This window comes from Sus scrofa, chromosome 6 (genome assembly GCF_000003025.6).
Source record: "Sus scrofa isolate TJ Tabasco breed Duroc chromosome 6, Sscrofa11.1, whole genome shotgun sequence".
In the NCBI taxonomy this organism is placed as follows: domain Eukaryota; kingdom Metazoa; phylum Chordata; class Mammalia; order Artiodactyla; family Suidae; genus Sus; species Sus scrofa.
This window is the reverse complement of record NC_010448.4, coordinates 62,752,829-62,772,094: the sequence shown is the minus strand read 5'-3', so window position 1 is coordinate 62,772,094 and position 19,266 is coordinate 62,752,829. Positions and strand designations below refer to the sequence as shown.

Genomic DNA, 19,266 nt, shown 5'->3' with positions numbered 1-19,266 from the left:
AGAGAAAGTATGAAAATGAAAATAGTTTTGTTAGGGTTGGGGAATGATGGCTGCATTTGTTTTTGCTTTTTCTTTTTTTTTTTTTTCTTTTTCTCATCTTAGGGCTGAACTAGCAGCATATGGGAGTTCCCAGGCTAGGGGTCAAGTCAGAGCTACAGCTGCTGGCCTACACCACAGCCATAGCAACTCAGGGTCCAAACTGCATCTGAGACCTACACCACAGCTCACTGCAACACCAGATCCTTAACCCACTGAGTTGGTCAAGGATCAAACATGCATCCTCATGGATACTAATCGGGTTTGTTACCACTGAACCACAATGGAAACTCCCTGTTTTTGCTTTTAAATTCTTTTGAAAATTCTTTATTTACAAGGATTCTGTAATAAAATTCATTTTTACCATTTTGAAAAAAATTGTCCCATAGAAAACAACAACAACAACAAAATACACAAAGGAGGGGAAATCTCTCATGTTCCCAACTCATAGGAACTATTACCTTTGACATCTCAGTATATGTGTATATGTACTTGCAGTAAGTTTTCTGTGTACAAGATTTTGGTATGTATGTGTTTACAGCACATTACAAAATCTGAGAGCATCATTGTAAGTGTGTATGTGTTGTGTCTTGAGTATCTTGAATGAGTGAGTCGTCTGGTGGGTTGTGGGAAGAGACTGGACTTTCTTCACTCAGGCATCTGGCAACACAAGATGGACTGGTGTGTTTCTCATGTGGAAAAAGGCAGGGAAAAGTCAGGACTCAAGCTCTTCCCTCACCCCTGTGAGGCTCCCAGGATAAGAGCTTCTGCACTTGGGGTGAACGGCAGGCTTCTTCAGCGGAACCACTTCAGGAAGCTTGAGCACAGTTCACATTTTACACATCCTGGCCTCTGTTCCTCAAGATGAGGCTCTCAGATCACTTGCTCCACAATTACCCATTGCTTTACCATACAGATTCTGAAACCCACCTCAGTCCCATCAGCAGTTTCTGGTTTAATGCCCTCCACGGCACCCAGTTTTCAATCACAGCAGAGGTGGAGATCTCCCACTGCTCTCGGAAGTGCTGGGCTCGGTTTTCCCCAGGTCTGTGCAGAAGTCCCAGGATGGGGCGGATGGAACCAGGCACCAGTCCAGATTCATTGGGCCTGAAGCTCACACAACTGAGGAGTCCCTCTGGGAGAAGAATTCAAAATTCCTACGATAAAATTAGCCATTGAGCCCTGGAAGGAGGACAAGAAAGTGAAGGACTTTGGAGTTTCAGCAGCTTCATTTAGTTTGTGGCAAATCCATGAAAACCGATTCTCAAAACATAACGTAATCCAGGCCTCTCTCAACCTTTGGGCACCTGAGTTTATAGAATGGACAGTTTCCAGAAATCTAAGTGAAACGACTGCCTCTCCAGCGCATTGGGCTCCAGACAATTAGGTGGTTCTCAGCGAAACTCCCAGTAGGAAGAAGGCTTTCAGGAAGTGTGGGGAAAGGGGCGGAGCTTCTGCAGCAGGAGGTTCCGGTTTCCTATAGTGGAGACTACTGCTCTCAGAGGGAGACTCTGGGACAGACAGATTTAATCTTTCCCAGTTTCTTACCAAGTTTCTTAGTTGTCCACTTCCCTGCACCTTTGGTTGAGAGTTAAGACCCTCCGTACAGACCCACTGCTCCTAATGCCCAAGGTAACCCAGCTTCTCCTGGTAACAAGTGGGAACATCTGGAAGTATCTGTCTCTTTCTGTAGAATAAATCATCAATTTGTATACTTTACCAGGTCTTGGGCAGGGTGATAGAGAAACAGTAGCAAATTCTAAAATCTTTTTAGTAGGTTTGTGTTTTTTTGTAGTGGTGGAGAAAAGCAACTCAAAACTATTTTAGAAGTATTTTAGGATTCAGCAAATTAGGAAGTGTGTTTAGTCCAGAGTATTCTCACTATGGAAGAAGGGACATATATAGGGGACAGTGGAGTTCCTGTTGTGGCAGAGTGGGTTAAAGTATCTGGCTTTGTGCCAGCTGTGGCATAGGTTGCAGCCGCAGCTCGGAATGTGATCTCTGGCCTGGGAGCTTCCATATTAGGTGTGTGTGGCCAAAAGGGAATCACTAAGGCATGAGGGCAAGCCTCTCTGAAAAAGCCGGCAAACCACAAGTGCAGAGGTTCCTGATGTGAGCCCCTCCCATCCCCACCTTCCAATCCACCACACACTTCTGCCCAGTTTTCACCTCATTTCCTATATTCTGACATGATTGATCTTCCCAGCACACGATTTCTTTGGGGACAAGAAGCTACACAAGGATAGAGGCGAAGGGAAACGGAAGAGAACACATGTATTAAAGGGGGGGAGGACAAAAGTCTCTGACCAGAGGACCAAGGCTGTTGAGCTGCCCTGTCCAGTACAGCCACTGGCTGGCTACATGGAGCAGATGAGCATTTGAAATATGGCTACAACAAATTAAAATGTTCTGCAAATGTAAAATACGCATTGGATTTTAAGGATGTAGTGCACAGACAGAAGGCAAAATATCTCATTTGTGATTGTTTATATTAGCATGTTGAAGTGGTAACATTTGGGATATACAGGGGACAATAGTAAATTAGTTTCACCTGTTTCTTCTTTCTATTATTATTATTCTTTTTAGGGCCTCACTCGCGGCATATGGAAGTTCCCAGGCTTGGGGTCGAATCAGATCTACAGCTGCTGACCACAGCCATAGCCATGCCAGATCTGAGCTGTGTCTGCAGCCTACACCTCAGCTCACAGCAACACCAGATACCCAACCCACTGATTGAGGCCAAGGATCGAATCCGCATCCTCATGGATACTAGTCAGATTCATTTCCACTGCACCACAACAGGAGCTCCCTTCTTGCTTTTTAAATGGGACTGTTATATTTAAATTTACCAGTGCGGCTTGTGTTGTTTCTATTGAAGAGTGCTGCTGTGCACTATTTACCAGTTTTATTAAATGGTTATTATTTTTACTTAGTTGTATTATTTATTTTTGGCTGTGACCATGGCATGTAGAAGTTCCTGGGCCAGGGATCGAACCTTCACCACAGCAGTGACAGTATCGTATCCTTAACCCCCTGAATCATCAGAGAATTCCTTAAATGGTTTTATTTTTCTTCTTTTTTTTTTTTCTTCTGTCTTTTCTAGGGCCGCACCCATGGCATATGGAGGTCCCAGGCTAGGGGTCTAATAGGAGCTGTAGTCACTGGCTTACACCACAGTTCACGCCAACGCCGGATCCTTAACCCACTGAGTGAGGCCAGGGATCGAACCTGCAAACTCATGGTTCCTAGTCGGATTCCTTAACCACTGCGTCATGACGGGAACTCCCTCCTTAAGTGGTTTTTAAATGACTGAAGTCAATTCCAAAAAAGAGGAGGCATTCCACCAGCATACTTAGGAACAGTATTAGAGGACTATTTGCAACATTGCTCCACCAAGGGAGAAATTTTAAGTTAACTGGAAACTCATATTCCAGCATTGTGATTAGGAAAGATGAAACTGACTGATATAGCCCTAACTGATGGCTGGTGAACAAACCCAGCCAATGAAGTTTAAATATGGGTTCTAGTGAGAGTGACAAGTCACTGTTTAAGGATTGTGGGTATCAGGGCGACTGCTGTTAGTGAATTCAGGGTTCAGTGAAATTCTATAGACCGCCTTTAGGTTAAATTTTATAAAAACGAAAACTTATTAAACACCAGGATGAAGAATCAATTTTTTTAAAAAGCAGTTCATGAGATTAAGTTGTTCATTTCTCAAGATAAATCTTTTTTTTTTTTTTTTTCGGCCATGCCTATGGCATTTGGAAGTTCCTGGGCCAGGGACTGAGCCTGTGCCACAGCAGGGACCTGAGCCACAGCCGTGACAACATTGGGTGCTTAACCCACTGAGCCATGGAGGAACTCCTCAAGAGAAAAATCTTATAAAACATAAGGTACCAATGTGTAGCTTAACAAAGGAAAAAAATCTTTTTGTGAAACAGCAACACCTGTATTCCTAATGCCTGTGAGTCCTTTAGAAAACCTCACAGCAAGAACGGAGCAGCAGAAGCCAACTTAGAATCTGCAGAACTCCATGGATGGGACTTTCCATTTTGAGTCTTCCTACACAAATCTTGTCAACTCCAATGCATATAAAGATTAATTTATAAAATCTGTTTATAGTATATGGATACTTTGTCATATAGAATTCACATCTGTGAGGCTGGTGGCCATTTACCTTGAGCATAGAATTTACACACAAATCAGAAAACTTTGTATTGAAAGAGTTGAGTAGTCGTGGTGATTCCAAAAAGATGCCACTCTCATATTTGCCACTGTCTTTTTAGGAAACGTCAGAGTAAACTTGCACCATTCATAAGCACATCCCCCCCACCAAGAATGTTCTGACTGCGTGGTTTTTTTTGTTTGTTTTTTTTGTTTTGTTTTTTGCCTTTTTGCCATTTCTTCAGCCACTCCCATGGCATATGGAGGTTCCCAGGCTAGGGGTCTAATCGGAGCCATAGCCACCAGCCTACACCAGAGACACAGCAACACAGGATCCAAGCCGCGTCTGCAACCTACACCACAGCTCACGGCAATGCCGGATCCCCAACCCACTGAGCAAGGCCAGGGATTGAACCCGCAACCTCATGGTTCCTAGTCGGATTCGTTAACCACTGCGCCACGATGGGAACTCCTGATTTTTGTTTTTTGAAATGCATTTGTTGAATTTCTCACAACTTTGAAAATGTCTGGTTTGGATTAGGGTGAATCCTTAGAAGCCACCCCAGACCCATGTCTTTTTCCATTTCTCTTTTGTAGGTTCTACAATGAGGCCTTAGCGGGCACTCATGGCAGAAGGTCCTCAACAGTGACTAACTCCACACAACCCTACTGGCTGGATGATCTGATATCCAGGGATGGAGGACCAAGAACTCGGTATTCCCACAATCATTTCCATCAGTATGAACTCTGAGGGATTCTGAGCAATGTGATGTGTGTGAAGACTTGTGTATGTTTGTGCTGTTTCTCAGGGGTGTGATTGGGTCATATCTAGTAAGCAGTGTGCTATGGCTTAAGGCTTTCCCGTGTCCCAGCACATGTGGAGTGGCACTACCCAGTATGAGTTCTCTGGTGCTTGGTAAGGGAGGAGCTGTGTGTGAAGGCTTTCCCACAGTCCCTGCACTCATATGGCTTCTCTCCCGTATGGATCCTCCGGTGCTGAGTGAGGTGGGTGCTCTGCCTGAAGGATTTTCCGCAATCCTGGCACTCATAGGGCTTTTCCCCTGTGTGTGTCCTCTCATGCTGGCTGAGTGAAGAGCTGTGGCTGAAGGATTTTCCACATTCATTGCACCCATAGGGCTTTTCCTTGGTGTGAATCCTCTGGTGTTCTATGAGGAGGGAGCTCTGGCTGAAGGCTCTGCCACACTCATTACACTCATAGGGCTTCTCTCCTGTGTGGATCCGCTGATGCTGAAAGAGTGGAGCCAGCTGGCTGAAGGCTCTGCCACACTCGTTACACTCGTAGGGCTTCTCCCCGGTGTGGATCCGCTGATGTTTGGTCAGAGACGAGCTGTGGCTGAAGGCCTTGCCACAGTCACCGCACTCATAAGGTTTCTCCCCAGTATGGATCCTCTGATGTTGAGTGAGGTGTGTGCTCTGCCGGAAGGCCTTCCCACACTGACTGCATGCATAGGGCTTCTCCCCCGTGTGTGTCCGTTCATGCTGGCTGAGTGACGAGCTGTGACTGAAGGTCTTCCCACACTCATTGCACCCATAGGGCTTCTCTCCTGTGTGGATCCTCCGATGCTCGGTCAGGAGCGTGCTTTGGCTGAAGGCCTTGCCACACTCGCTGCACTCATATGGCCGCTCGCCTGTGTGTGTCCTCTGATGCTGAATCAATGGTGTGATCTGGGTGAAGGCTTTTCCACATGCTTGGCACTCATATGGTTTCTCCCCAGTGTGGATCCGCTGGTGTTTGGTCAGGGATGAGCTGTGGCTGAAGGCCTTGCCACACTCTCCACACTGGTAGGGTTTCTCTCCAGTGTGGATTCGCAGGTGCTGGGTGAGGTGGATACTTTGTCGGAAGGCCTTTCCGCACTGACTGCATGTGTAGGGCTTCTCACCCGTGTGTGTCCGCTCATGTTGGCTGAAGGAGGACCTAAAACTAAAGGATTTCCCACATTCACTGCACTTGTAGGGCTTTTCACCCGTGTGAGTTCTCTGGTGCTGGGTCAGTGGGGCAGTTTGGTTGAAGGTCCTTCCACACTGAGTGCATTTGTAAGGCTTCTCACCAGTGTGGATTCTCTGGTGTTTGCTAAGTGCTGAGCTATTTCGGAAGCCTTTCCCGCATTCGTGACATTCATAAGGTCTTTCTCCCGTGTGTGTTCGGTGATGTTCAATGAGTGCTGAGCTGTGACTAAAGGCCTTTCCACATTCCTGACATTTGTAGAATTTCTCTTTTGCAGAGATTTTCTGCTGAGCATTTGAGTGCAGAGTCCCCCTTTTTCCATGTGTTCCCCACATGGGAGGGCCTTGCCTTTCAGGAGTCATTGGTTGAATTGGGAGATCAGGGCTCAGACTCAAGGTGTCCCCAAACCCATTCCCCTGCTGCTGCTCCTGAGTGGGTGTCTTCACAGGCATGAAGGCCATGTGCACCGCATGGCTGTCTGGCCTCTTGCAACTTTGCTCCCAGGGGCCCTCAGCATCTTCACCCTTAGAGTGCCACAGACTTTCCCAGAGGAAGCTTTTTACCAGGGCATTGCTGGGTATTTCTTCAGTTATGTCTTGCTTTGCAGTTGATAGTTTGGTTTGGGGTCTAGCTTCCAAGTCTGAAAGAAACAGAAAAATGGAAATGTCCCTGAATCCCAGTTCTAGGAGAAGAGTTTAGGGTGGGTGGGTGGATAGAAGAATAAAACCGATGCTTTTGAAAGGTCCAAGGCACACATATTTTCCCATTAAAAATACGTTTTTGCAAATCAGAAAAGGAATAGGAGAGAGGGGGAGAAGCAGAGTGCTGAGGACAGAGCAAGCATCCAGGGAAACTGGACAGACACCCCAGGGCCTGGAGTACCCCCAGCCCAGAACAGAGCTCAGTGGACATGCTGAACAAACACGTTTCCTCCTCCTCCTTCCTTCTGGCCCTGGTACCCCGCCCTCTGCACAGCCATGACCTCAGTGTGTGCCATCCCCACCTTGACACCAGGCTGGCCTAAAGGTGTGATATAAGCACCTTTCCCATTTATGGTACACTTTAGTGAAAAGTTAAGAAAAAAAAAAGTCAAGCCAGATGTGTTTGGTGGAACAGTAGCTCCCAATCATGTCCACGTTGTAATCCCTGGAGCCTTGAATATGCTATAGCTTTGCACGTCAAGGAGGCATTAGGCTGCTCGTCATCTGCGATCACCATGGCTTTCTGGAGCCACTCCAGGGTAACCACTAGAGTTCTTCAATATGAATGAGAGAGGCAGGAGGGACATGAAGTGAGAAGGCGTGACCAGCCTTTGTTGACTTTGAAAATGGACAGCACTGTGTGTCAGGGGGTGTGGGCAGCCTCTAGAAGGGGCACAATGAAAGGAAATGGGAAAAAAAAAAAAAAAAAAAAAAGGGAATGGATTTTCCCACACCCTCCAGAAGAACACTTCTCTGCTGAGATGGTGACTACAGCCCAGGAAGACCCATTTTGTACTTCTAACCTCTAGAACTGTTAGATAATTTGCGTCACTAAGTTTATGATCATTTGCCACAGCACCAATTGGGAACTAATATACTAAGTAAGAGCTAGTTGTTATTTGAGGCTAGGGAGACCTTGTTGTGACTCCCTTCTTGGGCCCTGGCAGTGGGCAGCTGCTTAAACGGGGTCAGCGCTAGATGCCAGAGGGCGGGACCCTCCCCTCCCACTCCCAGCAGAGCTGCCTGCTGGTCTCCAGAGCTGGATGAGAGGAATGAAGAGGAGGGCCACCCAGCCAACCTACAGGCACTTGGAAGAGCCCAGCCTGGATCCACTGGATCCACTGGCCCACAGAGGCCAGAATTATCAGTGATTGACATAAACCAGAGACTGCAGTGCTTATTACACAGCCAGAGCTGCCTGCTGCACCTCACGGAGCCTTGTGCTTGCTGTGTCCTCTGCCCGGAGTTCTGTTCTCCCAGACTGGTTCACGGGCGAGCTGTCCGCACTGGTTCAGGCTTCAGCTCACATGCCACCTTTGTGGAGAGCTAGCCCTCATTTCTCCTCGGTCCTTGCCTCAGTCCTAGCTTCTGCCTCGTCTCTGCTTCCATTTCTCAGCATTCCTTGTAATCTGCTATCATCTTGTTCGCTGTTGTTATCATCATGTTAGCTACTGATCGTGTACCCCTCCCTCAGCAAGCATGTAAGTTCAGTGATGCTGGGAACTTGGCCTCACCGAGAGCACAGTAGGTGCCGGGTGAGTGTTCCCTGAAAGACCAAGCAGTCAGTTTGCTCTGAGGAATCCAAGAGCGTTTGCGGGGTGAATGGGCCTTCACCTCACCGAGCACACACCTCAGGGCCTCCCTCGTCCACCACCCACAGCACCACCTCCTACTCCAGCAGGGAGATGCCAACTGGCTTGGGGAGCCAGTGTCCTGCTCAGGGGCAGACTGATGGTGTGAGCATGTGTCCCAGGACCCTCCTCAATGCTCTGCCCACTTCTTGTTCAGTTTTCCAGGACCCAAGCAGCTAGGGTTCCCCGAGAGCCCACAGTTGTGGTAACAGCCCCCAACATTCCTAGGGACACCTCCCCACTCAGTCCCTGACCCCATCCCAGGCCCCAAGATGGCCAGTCAGGGCTCTGCTCCTTGCCTTGCCTGCTAGCAACAATGACCAGCGTGGAGGGGACCTGGCTGCCAAACCGAGACCACGTGGGCCTTGGATGGGTGCCCAGGACATAGACCCCACCTCTTCTGCTGGTCTCAAATGGGGTAGAGGTCCCCTGGTGGCTGTCCTGTCACCTTCGGAGGGGCCCATCTGTGAATGGAGGCAGAAGGGGGTGGGGGTGGGGGTTCCCAACAGCACCATAGGAAGATGCGGGTCTACCCTTCAATTCTGTGGTCATGGGACCCTATGTCCCTTTTACTTGTATGTATGGCTTTCTGCTTCTGGCATTGCTAGGAGGATCTGTAATTCGCAATCAAAACATCCTAAGTGATATTCCCTGAAGCCCCAGACACTTCCCAGGAATCTGCTCTTAAGGCCTAGATCTACTCCTACTTCTATCCCAGGAAAGTTGGAATCTGTGCCGGGGGCAGATCAGGGGCATGGGGGTGGCCTCACCCACAGAGACCAGAAGCCCAAAGGTCTCCAGCATCACATCTCGGTACAAGGTCCTCTGGGCTGGCTCCAGCTGCCCCCACTCCTCCTGGGTGAAGTCCACGACCACGTCCTCAAAAGTCACTTGCTCCTGAAACATCACACACAAGTGTCCTCAGTGTCCCCAGGGTGGCTGCTTGTGGGAGCAGCTGGTGAACAGGGACATCGGCCAAGTGTGTGGGAGGGTCTGGGGATCTGAGTCAGGTTTTTCCTGTGGGACTTGGGGCCCTGCAGGGGGAAAGTCGCATGAAATAAGACAGGCTGCTGAGGAGTCAACAGTGAAGGGGAGGTGTGTTCCGCTTGCATGGGGGGTCCCCCAAAGTGGCAGCTGTGTCTGGGCAGTGGGGCAGTGGGGAAGGAGCATCTGGAACACTGTCAGGTTAGAACCCTGCCTCACCCTTTGGCCAAAATATAACATCCTGATGGATCCCAGATGTATATATAATGAATGAAACAAAGCCCTTGAAACGGAGATATTAGGGGAAAAAACCTCAGTAGAGGTGATCTTTCTAATGATGACGCGAAACCCAGATGCTCCTTTCTACCCACGTCAGTTATCTAGTGACGTAAACAAATACCGCAAAGCTAGTGTCTCAAAGCAACACCTGTTCAGTGTCCCATAGTCCTGTGGGCCGGAACTCCTGAGCAACCTGGGTGAATTCCCTGTTCTAAGACAAGGGGTAAAAATCTGCTTCCAGACCCGTTCTTGTTGTTGGCAGAAATCAGCCCCGCGGGACTGCGATCCCTGATTTCCTGCCGGCAGCAGCCAGAGGCCACTCTTAGCTCCTGGAAGCCACCCCCTCCATGGACCGCTTACAACATGCACATTGGCTTTCTCCCAGGGAAGGCAGAATGTGTCTCTCCACCTTTGCAGCCAGCCAGGGGAGGCGCTGCGTTACAAAGGCCGCGCGTGATCTGGGCAGGTCTGTCCAGACAGTCTCCCTTTGCTCAGGCCGATCGAGTCATACAGCATAACAGAGTCGCAGCAGTGCTGTCTCGTCAAGATAACGGCTGCCGGGAACACGCCGGGCACGTCCGCGAGGAGGGCAGCCTCAGAATTCCAGTCAGGATACTCCTCTCCAGAAAAGTAAGTGAGACAGTCGACTAAATTACAGTGTATGCACTGCAGAAACTACTCTAAGTCTTAAGAAGAAATGGCCAACTGGAAAGCGTATGCACTTCAGAAACACCACCACTCCCATCGTGCCACCTGTGAAGTATATATGCAGCATACAATGTACTTGGGGTACTAACTTCTTTCCTTAATATGTAAAAGCTCCTACAGATCAGTAAGACAACGAGACAGACCGGAGCCAGGAGAAAGCCCATTTCCTCAGGGAAGCGAAGGCCACTCCTGTTTGCTGGGTGTGTGGGACATGCCTCCTCTGTGACCTGTGGGGTCTGGACTGGACAGCAGGGGATAATGGCCTCTGTCTGGCCACATGGGAGTCAAGATGGTAACAGCTGACATACAGATCATGTCTCGGGGCTAAGCACTGGGATGCGGTGGTTGAGGATTGCTATGGCAGACCCACACGGCACCAGACGTAAAACCATGTGCAGCAGGCCAACAGGAGCTCAAGGAAATAGCTCAGCTTAAGACTAGGTCCTAATATAGGAAGGAAGAACCCAAATGAATTAGGAAGAGAAAGATTGCTCAGAAAACACACTGGTGATACCTGGTTAGCCTGGTGAGGGGAAAATATACCTAAATAATCTTCACCTTTCACTATATCCTGGAATATAGTCTAGATGAGTTGTTAAAGATTAAAAACAGACTCAATAAGACCATCTCCCATACTGCCCATGCCAGGCCCTGGACCAACATTTCATCACATTTAATCTAACCTGCAATCTTGTGGGAGGGTTCATGCTGCTATGAGCCCATTTTACAGACATGGGATAGTGTGTCTTGCCAAAGTTATAAAGCCAGTAAGCAGGAAGTCCGAGGATTTAACCTGGGCAACTTTATTAAGAATCTGGGGGTTCTCATGTGGAGCAGCAGATTAAGAATCCAATGTCACTAGAGCAGCTTGGTTCGCTGCTGTGGTGCAGGTTTGATCCCTGGCCTGGGAACTTCTACATGCCTTGGGTGTGGCAAAAGAACAACAACAAAAAAAAGAATCTGTTCACTATGCAAAGTCAATTCAAGTACATGAAGATCATGCGTAAGTGGGGAGTCACTGTGGTAGTGGGAGCATTTCACAGCAGTGGGCACACCAGGGCCACTGGCTCTCTGTTTGTAGGGGGAAATCAGTAGATACCTACCTCACACCATGAATAAAAATAAATTCCAGAAATATTAAAGAGATTAATACGAAAAAGAAATCTGGAAAAGTATAGGCCATTAATTTAATAAACGGGAGGTAGACCAAATCCTCACAAATAAAACATAAGCCACGAAAAGTCAGAAAGAAGAAAAATGAGTGTTGTAGGCAGAACTGTGTCACTGCCATCCCTGAATTACATGGCAAGAAGGATATTAAAATGAGATCATCCTGGAATATCCCAGGGAGCCCAACATAATCACAAGGGTCTTTCAATGGGAAAGAGGCAGAAAAGTCAGGCTCACAGGCATGGGACACGAGGAAGACAACTGGCCAAAGCTGGCTGTGAAGACAGAAGGAGGCCAGGAGCCAAGGAACGTGGGGGGCCTCCGGAAGCTGTGGATCCCCCCTCCAGCCTCCAAAAGGAACACAGCCCTGCCGACACTCTGATTTTAGCCTAACGAGACACATTTCAGACTTCTGACCTCTGGAACTTATCATGAGTTTGTGTGGTTTTAAGCCAGGTTTGTTGGGATTTGTTGCTGACTCAACAGGAAAATAATACATTCAGCAATCACAATTCATGCCCTAGATGACAGTCATTCAGAGGATCAGTGGCCAGCACATGTGAAGAGCTGACCAATCAGTAAGTGAAAAGCAAACCACAGGACAGAAAGCCTGGCCCTTCAGAGAAGAGGACGGCTTAGTACCCAGGCATGGATTCCTTTGACAATTGGTGGGTTTTTAAAAGATGCACACGTTTGTTATTCTGGCAATTCCACTTCCCTCCACATCCCCCCGCCCAGAAACCTTGCTCCTCGGCTGCATTGTCTGCACCTAACAGGCACCTGGTAACAGGTTCACCCACAAGGTGGAGAAATCCACAGCCAAGCACAAGACAGGGGCACCGACACTCAAGGATGGGGAAGAGCCTTTCAGGGGGGAAATTAAACGAAACGAAACAGAGCTTTAATTCCCAATTAATTTAATTCTGGCACTGCTGGATCCTCAACCCGCTGAGCAAGCCTAGGGATCGAACCTGCATCTTCAATGACACTATGTCAGGTTCTTGACCCCTGAGCCACAACGGGAACTCCGCCTGACATTTTTATAATGAGAATATCATTACAGGGTTGTGTGGCCTTAAAAAAATCAGCCAAATCATCAACCTAGAAATCACCATGAAAGATATCAGGGTTTTGACACATGAAGAACTTTAAATTTGTGAACCTTAGAAAAAAAAGAGCAGACACACAGACGGTACTGAGAGAAGCACATGGATTGGTCACATAACCCGAGGCCTCGGGTGACCACATAACTCCAACCACTGTTCACGCAGGGAGGATGCCAGTGAAACCAAAATCACCTGGGGAGAAAAAGGCTGAGCCAGGATTTGAACTTGGGTTGTCTGGGTCCAGCGTCCCCCCTGTTGGCCATGAGGCTGAGCCACCTCCCACAAAGACAAATGAGAGAAAAAGACACAGGGGACTGGAATGGGGCTTCTGGGCCCTGTGGGCAGGCAAGGAACCCACACCCTCCTAGCCGGTTCCTCCCTGGACAGAACAGGACCCCTGAGATGTCACAGCCGCATCACCTAAGGGAGGGGCTGGGAGCGTCCCCTGCCTCAGCCGGACCATCCACTGGTGTCCACAGATGCAGTCACCAGCTGCACACTCCCATAAATGTACCCTGTGCATAAGCAATGCCTGTGCGCACAGAGAAGGGCGGAGGGGAGAGAGCAAAGAGCCAAGGCCAGGAAAATGAAATGGATGGTGGTCTCAAGTGGCAGGACCCCTGAGGACTGTTCGTCTTTAATATGGGGCATTTAAGTACTGGAGGAATAGAACTACCATATGATCCAATGACTCTACTCCTGGGTATACAGCTGAAGAAAACGGAAAAACTAATTTGAAAAGATACATGCATCCCAATGTTCACAGCAGCATTATTTACAACAGCCAAGACCTGGAAGCAACCTAAGTGTCCATCAATAGATGAATGGATCAAGAAGATATGGTACATATACCATACGACTCAGACATAAAAAAGAAGGAAGCAATGCAATTTGCAACAACATGGATGGAACTTAGTCTCAGAGAAAGACAAGCACTAGATACCATCACTTATAATGTGGAATCGAAAAAAATAAATGAATACAACAAAACAGAAACAGATTCACAGATGTTGAGTACACACTAGTGTTAGCAGTGGGGAGGGGGAAGAGGAGAGGGACAAGATGGGGCGGAGATGAAGAGGCACAAACTACTAGGTATAAAATAAGCTACAAGAATAACTACAGCACAGGGAACTAGCCAATATTTATAACCATAAATGGAGTATAGCCCATAAAAACACTGCATCACCATGCTGTACACCTGCAGCCGATATCATACGGGAAATCAACTACGCGTCGATAAAACAAGTAAATATTGGGGGAGAAGGACAATCGTCCAAGGGAAAGCCTGACCCACTCCCGGGGCGCTTCCCATCAGCTCACGCTCGCATGTCTTTTCTGATATCCTGACACATGCGGCCGCGCCTTCCGTGATCAGGTGCAGAATTTATGACCTTCAAGCTGCGTTAGGCTTGGGCACAGACCCCCGCCGCCGTGGGGTTTTCGTCTCCCAGAACCAAGTGCTGCGGCCGGCCAGGGAGGCAGGGGCAAGGTCGGCGGACTGTGGCCGCATGGAGCGGAGTTGGGGACACAAGGGTGCCCACAAGCCGGACTCCGGCCCACCAGGCAGGATGCACTGCTGCTGGAACGTCTCCTGTTAGTGAGTGTCCGGGGTGGGGGGGCAACACTGTGAAGGGCTGGCCCTGGACCCATGGTGTGGATTCAGACCCTGGCCCCAGATATCTTTTCACTGTGTGGCGTCTCTCTGTCCTCATCTGCAAGTTAGCAGGAGCTCTGAGACGTCTGTGGGAGGACTGTGGGAACTCACAGGACGTGTGTACCCTGGGTCTGGTGCATAGTGGGTACTTTCCCTGCAGAGCCAGCACTCAAACAGCTGTGCAGGGGCCAGGGAGGTTTTGATTCCCTGTTTGCTCACACTTTCCAGACTCCATAGGTCTCACTCAGTGTTTATCTGTGGAGTCAGGACTACTGAGCACAGGCTGCCCTTCTGGGCACAGAGGCTATGGAGACAAGCTACATGCCCCTACCTCATGCTGGTCGTGTGCTAGCTGCAGGGTCGGGGAGCTGGCAAAAATTACAATCCCAGCAGGGGTCAGCGCCCTGGAGCAGATGGAGGGACGCTGCTGGGGCAGCCACACAGACCAGGAGGACAAGCCAGGAAGGCAGCAGGACACGTGTTGGGCGCCGGGGACCAGAGGAGGCAGGTGGTCTGAGCCGGGCCAGGCCTCCTGAGCTCAGGCCTGGCTCAGCCACCCCCAGTGGCATGACCTGCTCTGTGCCTTGGTCTCCTCATTCCCCTGCTCCTCGCATGGGACTGATGTGGGGATCGAATACGGGGACCTGTGTCCAGCACTGACCCCAGAGTTTGGAACATGCATCATTCTGCCCATTCACTGAGCACCTACTGTGTGCCGGGCCCCTGCAGCTGGCCTAGGAGACCTTGTTCTTGGTCCTCATAACACACGTGTGCCTGCTCTTCATGTGACGTGCCTGGTGTGCTCCCACCTCCAGGCCTGTGCTCGTGCTCTTCCCTCTGCCCGGAGCATTCTTCCTGTGCACCCCAACCTCAGCCTCCCTTCCTGCAGGTCTCTGCTTGGGGGCCGCTTCCTCGGGGAAGCCTCTGGGGCTGTACCAATGACTGCCTGGTCCCCAGACCCACCCTTTTCTGGGCCTCATTTCTCTGCCCAACGCTCGGCAGGTGTACATTCCCCTGACGGTTGGTGAGCACCACAGGGATGGAGATTTCTGCTCACCTCTCTGTTCCTGCACCCGCAGTACCTGGAATGGCTCCTGCTACATGGCAGGTGCTTGGTACGTGTCTGCCAAGTGACTGGATGCAGAGAGTGAGCTGGGAGAACAGGCCCAGGACCCTGTGCTAAGAAAGCGCCAGAGCCACGTCAGGGATGGATGCGCAACGGCGGCCAGGGTGGCATGGGCGGATCCAAGAGGTCTTCTCAGAGGTGATGGGGGGAGATCTGGAGGATGGGGGGCTGACTTCAGCACATTTCTGGCAGGAGGTGGGGTGAGTGCAAAAGCCCTGAGGGCAGAATGAGCCCAGGGGGGCACAGGTCAGAGCTCGTGAGGCCTGAGTGTGAGGGTGGCGGGGTACTCACCGGGTCCCTGGCAGGGAGGAGCCTGGCAGTCATTCCCTCTTCCCCGGGCCTCTCGCAGGAAGAGCCAGCTCCTCCGCAGGCTGTTCTGGGGGGAAAGGGGATGTGAGAGACTGGGCAGGCGATGGTGGTCAGCAGGGACCCCAGGTCCTGGAAGCACTGTATGCAGGGAGAAGAGAAGGGGTCCAGCAGCCGAGCCAGACCCAACCACAGTGAAACCTCAGCTTGGCATCCTCTGCGCTCCTGCTGTGCGCCCAGGCGCTGCTGAAGGGTGAGCTCAGATCTTCCTTACCCCACCCTCCACAGACAGGAGAGCTGGCAGCCAGGGGGGACAAGGGGCACAGCCTGGGTTGCACAGATGATTCCCAGATGACGACGCTTTCTGTTACTGTGACGGAGGGCCAGACTGCGCTGGGGACTCACGAACTGGTTCCCTCTCCCACAAAAGCAGGGTGGTGACCCAGCACAGAGCTTAAGGGAATAAGAACGTGCAAAAGGCTGAAACTGGAGTTCAGCAGGCAGCAGGATGCACAGGGAGGGGGGTGCTGCTGGGAGGGGAGCCTCCAGCTTCAGTGATCAACTATTTAGCATGTAATACGTGCACGATCCTATTCCCAGTGATTTACAAGCTCCTCCGTGGCTGACTGCCCAGACAGAGACACAGGCCAAAGGCAGGGCCTGTTTGCCTTCTCTGTGCCGCCCTGGGATCACCCTGCTGGCGCACCCGACTCTGCCCCATCCTGCTCGTGCCCTGCTGTCGTCATTGCAGTTTCCTGGATGGGAGTTATGTTGTTCAGTGATGTTTTATGGGCTTATCATCATCTCCCTGACTCGCCTGTGGCGTCCGGGGCGGAGACAATGTTGAAAGTACTGGGATATGAGATGGGGCCTGGCACCCCGGATATCTAAACACCTGCTTATTGAATTAATGAAGGTGCCAAGATGGTGCCTGGCATGCAGTTGGTGCTCAGTAAGATTTTAATATAATGAGTCTGTTTCTGTTTCCTGTGTCCCAGGCGGCTAGGGTCAAAATCTGGTGCTTGGGGTCTTCCTCATCTTCATCCCTTAGGGACAGAAGCCTCTCAAGAAGGCGAAGCTTCAGAGATGACATCATGGTGGTGTCTCAGCACTCCCCACCCTCCAAACCCTAGACATCCCGCCCTAACAGGGGAGGGATGCAGGTCAGGTTGGCTCCAGGCTTTGTAGAGTCGGGCCAGCTACTCTTTCTCTGGGGCCCCTGAATCCTCATACCGCAATCCCTTAAGCCAAAGCCAGGACCCAACCCCTCCTCTCAGAGCCTGGGACCCCCACCTCCCAAACCAAGCCCCGCCCACTCGGCCCCGCCCACAACACCCCCCCCCCCCCCCGCAGCGACCCGCCCGGAGCCAAAGCAGTAAAGGGACTCGATACAGACGCGCGTGGCTGGATGCACACACGGGCCAGGACCTCAGAGAAGACCCTGCACCCACGCCGAGACCCTGCCTCGGCCTCCCCCGCCCCGGCCACCCCCAATCCCACTTACCCGTCGGACGGAGGACAAAGGCCGTGGCCGCCATGCACCCTCTGAGTAAAGGTGCCGAACTACACCTCCCAGAGGGCGGCGCGCGCGCTTCCGGTCGCCTCCCTGCTCGCCCCGACCCCGCCTGGAGGCTGAGGCTGAGGGACTTGGGTTCCGAGCTCCGCCTGGTCTCCCACCCCGGACCCTCCCATGCTGCCCTCCTAGGAATGGATTACGAAGTCCACGTCCACCGCGGGCCGGGACTCGGCCTGGGTCGGCGGGCGTCGAACTACATACCCCAGAGGGCGGCGCCTGTGCTTCCGCTCGCCCGCGCCCGGGGCCCAGGCTGCGGGAATCCGATTCCCAGCTGGGCCCAGCAGATCCCGCGGGCAGCTGCCTGGCGGCTCACCCCGGGCCTCCCTCGCCGCGCTCTTTCGTGCAGGGTCAGGGTGAAGGCCACGCCCACCGCGGCCCGGGACCGCGCCTGCGCGAGGTGGGGGCCGTGAACTACGTCTCCCAGAGGGCGGCGCGCGGCTTCCGTGCGCGTCTGTTCCCGCCTCTCGATTTTTGACAGGTCAGGAGTTCGAGTCCTGATGCCTGTTCTTATGTCACCTTCGTAAACATTCCCTCCCTGTCGCTTCGTGTGGAGACTTGTGTTTGCCATCCCGGGCCTCTTCCAGCGAGTGACTTGCTAGGGGACTGAGAGGGGTCATGGAGGGTCAGGAGTGAAAAGGAGCAATGCCTGGATGAAATGTATTGTAAGAGACCCCTTTGTCCTTCCCACCTCTTGCTCCACCCCTGGGACCCGGGGGCAGCAGAAATGTGGAGGTGTGCAGCTGCGAATCCAGTGACCTCCACCGGTGTGTTATTTCTTTAAAAATAACCCAAAGCCAGCCTTTCAGGAGGTTAGGCTCTGAGATGGCTGCGTGGCGGGTACCTCGGTGTTCACTGCAACACTTTCTGTAGTTTTCTAGGCTCAAAATATGTCATAGAAGAAGCAAAAATGTTGCCTTGGAAGATGGTTTGGGAGTCCCTTAAAAAGTTAAACATAGAGTTTCTGTCCTGGCTCAATGGTTAATGAATCTGACTAGCATCCATGAGGACACAGGTTTGATCCCTGGACTTGTTCAGTGGGTTAAGGATCCAGCATTGCCATGAGTTGTGGTGTAGGTCGCAGATGTGGCTCAGATCCTGTGTTGCTGTCGCTGTGGCATAGGCTGGCAGCTGTAGCTCCGATTTGACCCCTTTGACTCCTAGCCTGGGAACCTCCGTATGCCACGGGTGTGGCCCTAAAAAGCAAAACAAAACAAAAACCCCAAAACGAAACCTCTTCTGGTTTTTGTAGGTTGGCTCAGAGTTGAGGTGCTCCTTGAGTGCTCAGCCATGCCATTTACAACTATGCTTGAGCTTTCGCTTTCTGCTTCCATGGAGCCTGCAGATCAACTAGAGATGAACGCTTAGGAACGTCTCCTGTTTCCCACCATGTGTGTAGCCCTTGGAATATGCATGGCCTACCACATACTGGACCACAGTGTTCCACTGAATGGATGGATCCTGTCAAACCCTTTTCCCATATGTGCCTCTTTCCACATGCACCAATCCAAATGCTGTAGGTGCAGCCCTCAAAAGACACACACACAAAAAAAGATAAAAAAATAGTTTAGACACGTCACTAAAACAAACAATTATAACCCACAATAAACAACATAGCAAGTCTTGAAGTGGAGGGATAATCTGGTCTCCAGGGTTGACACATTGAGTCACCAAATATTCAAAATATCCCGTTTCCAGCGACAATTTAAGAGGCATCTAGAGGCATAAGAAAATATGATTTATTCACGGGAAAAAAAGAAACGACCAGAAACGGTCCCTGAGGAAGCTCAAACATTGGACTTAACTAGTCAGAAGCTTTAAATCAACTTCTTAAATATACCCAAAGAGCTAAAAAAAAC

General features: G+C 50.8%; 1 protein-coding gene and 1 long non-coding RNA gene across 11 annotated transcripts in view; one reads left to right on the top strand and one right to left on the bottom strand.

The window, feature by feature from the left end:
• Positions 1-9,275, top strand: part of LOC110261340 — a 28,176-nt gene extending 18,901 nt beyond the window's left edge. Inside the window, exon 3 of the long non-coding RNA XR_002345405.1 lies at positions 4,798-9,275. This is a non-coding gene — a long non-coding RNA (uncharacterized LOC110261340). The remainder of the gene's footprint in view (positions 1-4,797) is intronic.
• ZNF135 (zinc finger protein 135) lies at positions 2,534-18,061 on the bottom strand. 10 transcript variants are annotated; one of them, XM_021097360.1, is made up of 4 exons: positions 17,612-18,042; positions 15,820-15,899; positions 9,269-9,395; positions 2,534-6,806 (listed from the first exon to the last, which is right to left on the bottom strand). In XM_021097360.1, the coding sequence occupies exons 1-4, from the start codon at positions 17,976-17,978 to the stop codon at positions 5,089-5,091; spliced, it is 2,292 nt and encodes a 763-aa protein (XP_020953019.1). In that variant the 5' UTR covers positions 17,979-18,042; the 3' UTR covers positions 2,534-5,088. The 10 variants fall into 10 exon arrangements, with proteins under 10 accessions (XP_020953019.1, XP_020953023.1, XP_013854354.1 ...); XM_021097364.1 differs by having other exon boundaries at positions 15,820-15,904; positions 17,612-17,776; XM_013998900.2 differs by having other exon boundaries at positions 17,339-17,742.

Excerpts from the sequence above, each read along its gene's own strand:
- ZNF135 (XM_021097360.1), bottom strand. The coding sequence starts at position 17,978 with ATGGCAAACACAAGTCTCCACACGAAGCGACAGGGAGGGAATGTTTAC. Across the intron at positions 15,900-17,611 it reads CACAGGCGCCGCCCTCTGGG|CCTGCGGAGGAGCTGGCTCT; the intron begins GTATGTAGTTCG and ends CCCCCAGAACAG. Across the intron at positions 9,396-15,819 it reads TCCTCCCTGCCAGGGACCCG|GAGCAAGTGACTTTTGAGGA; the intron begins GTGAGTACCCCG and ends GTGATGTTTCAG.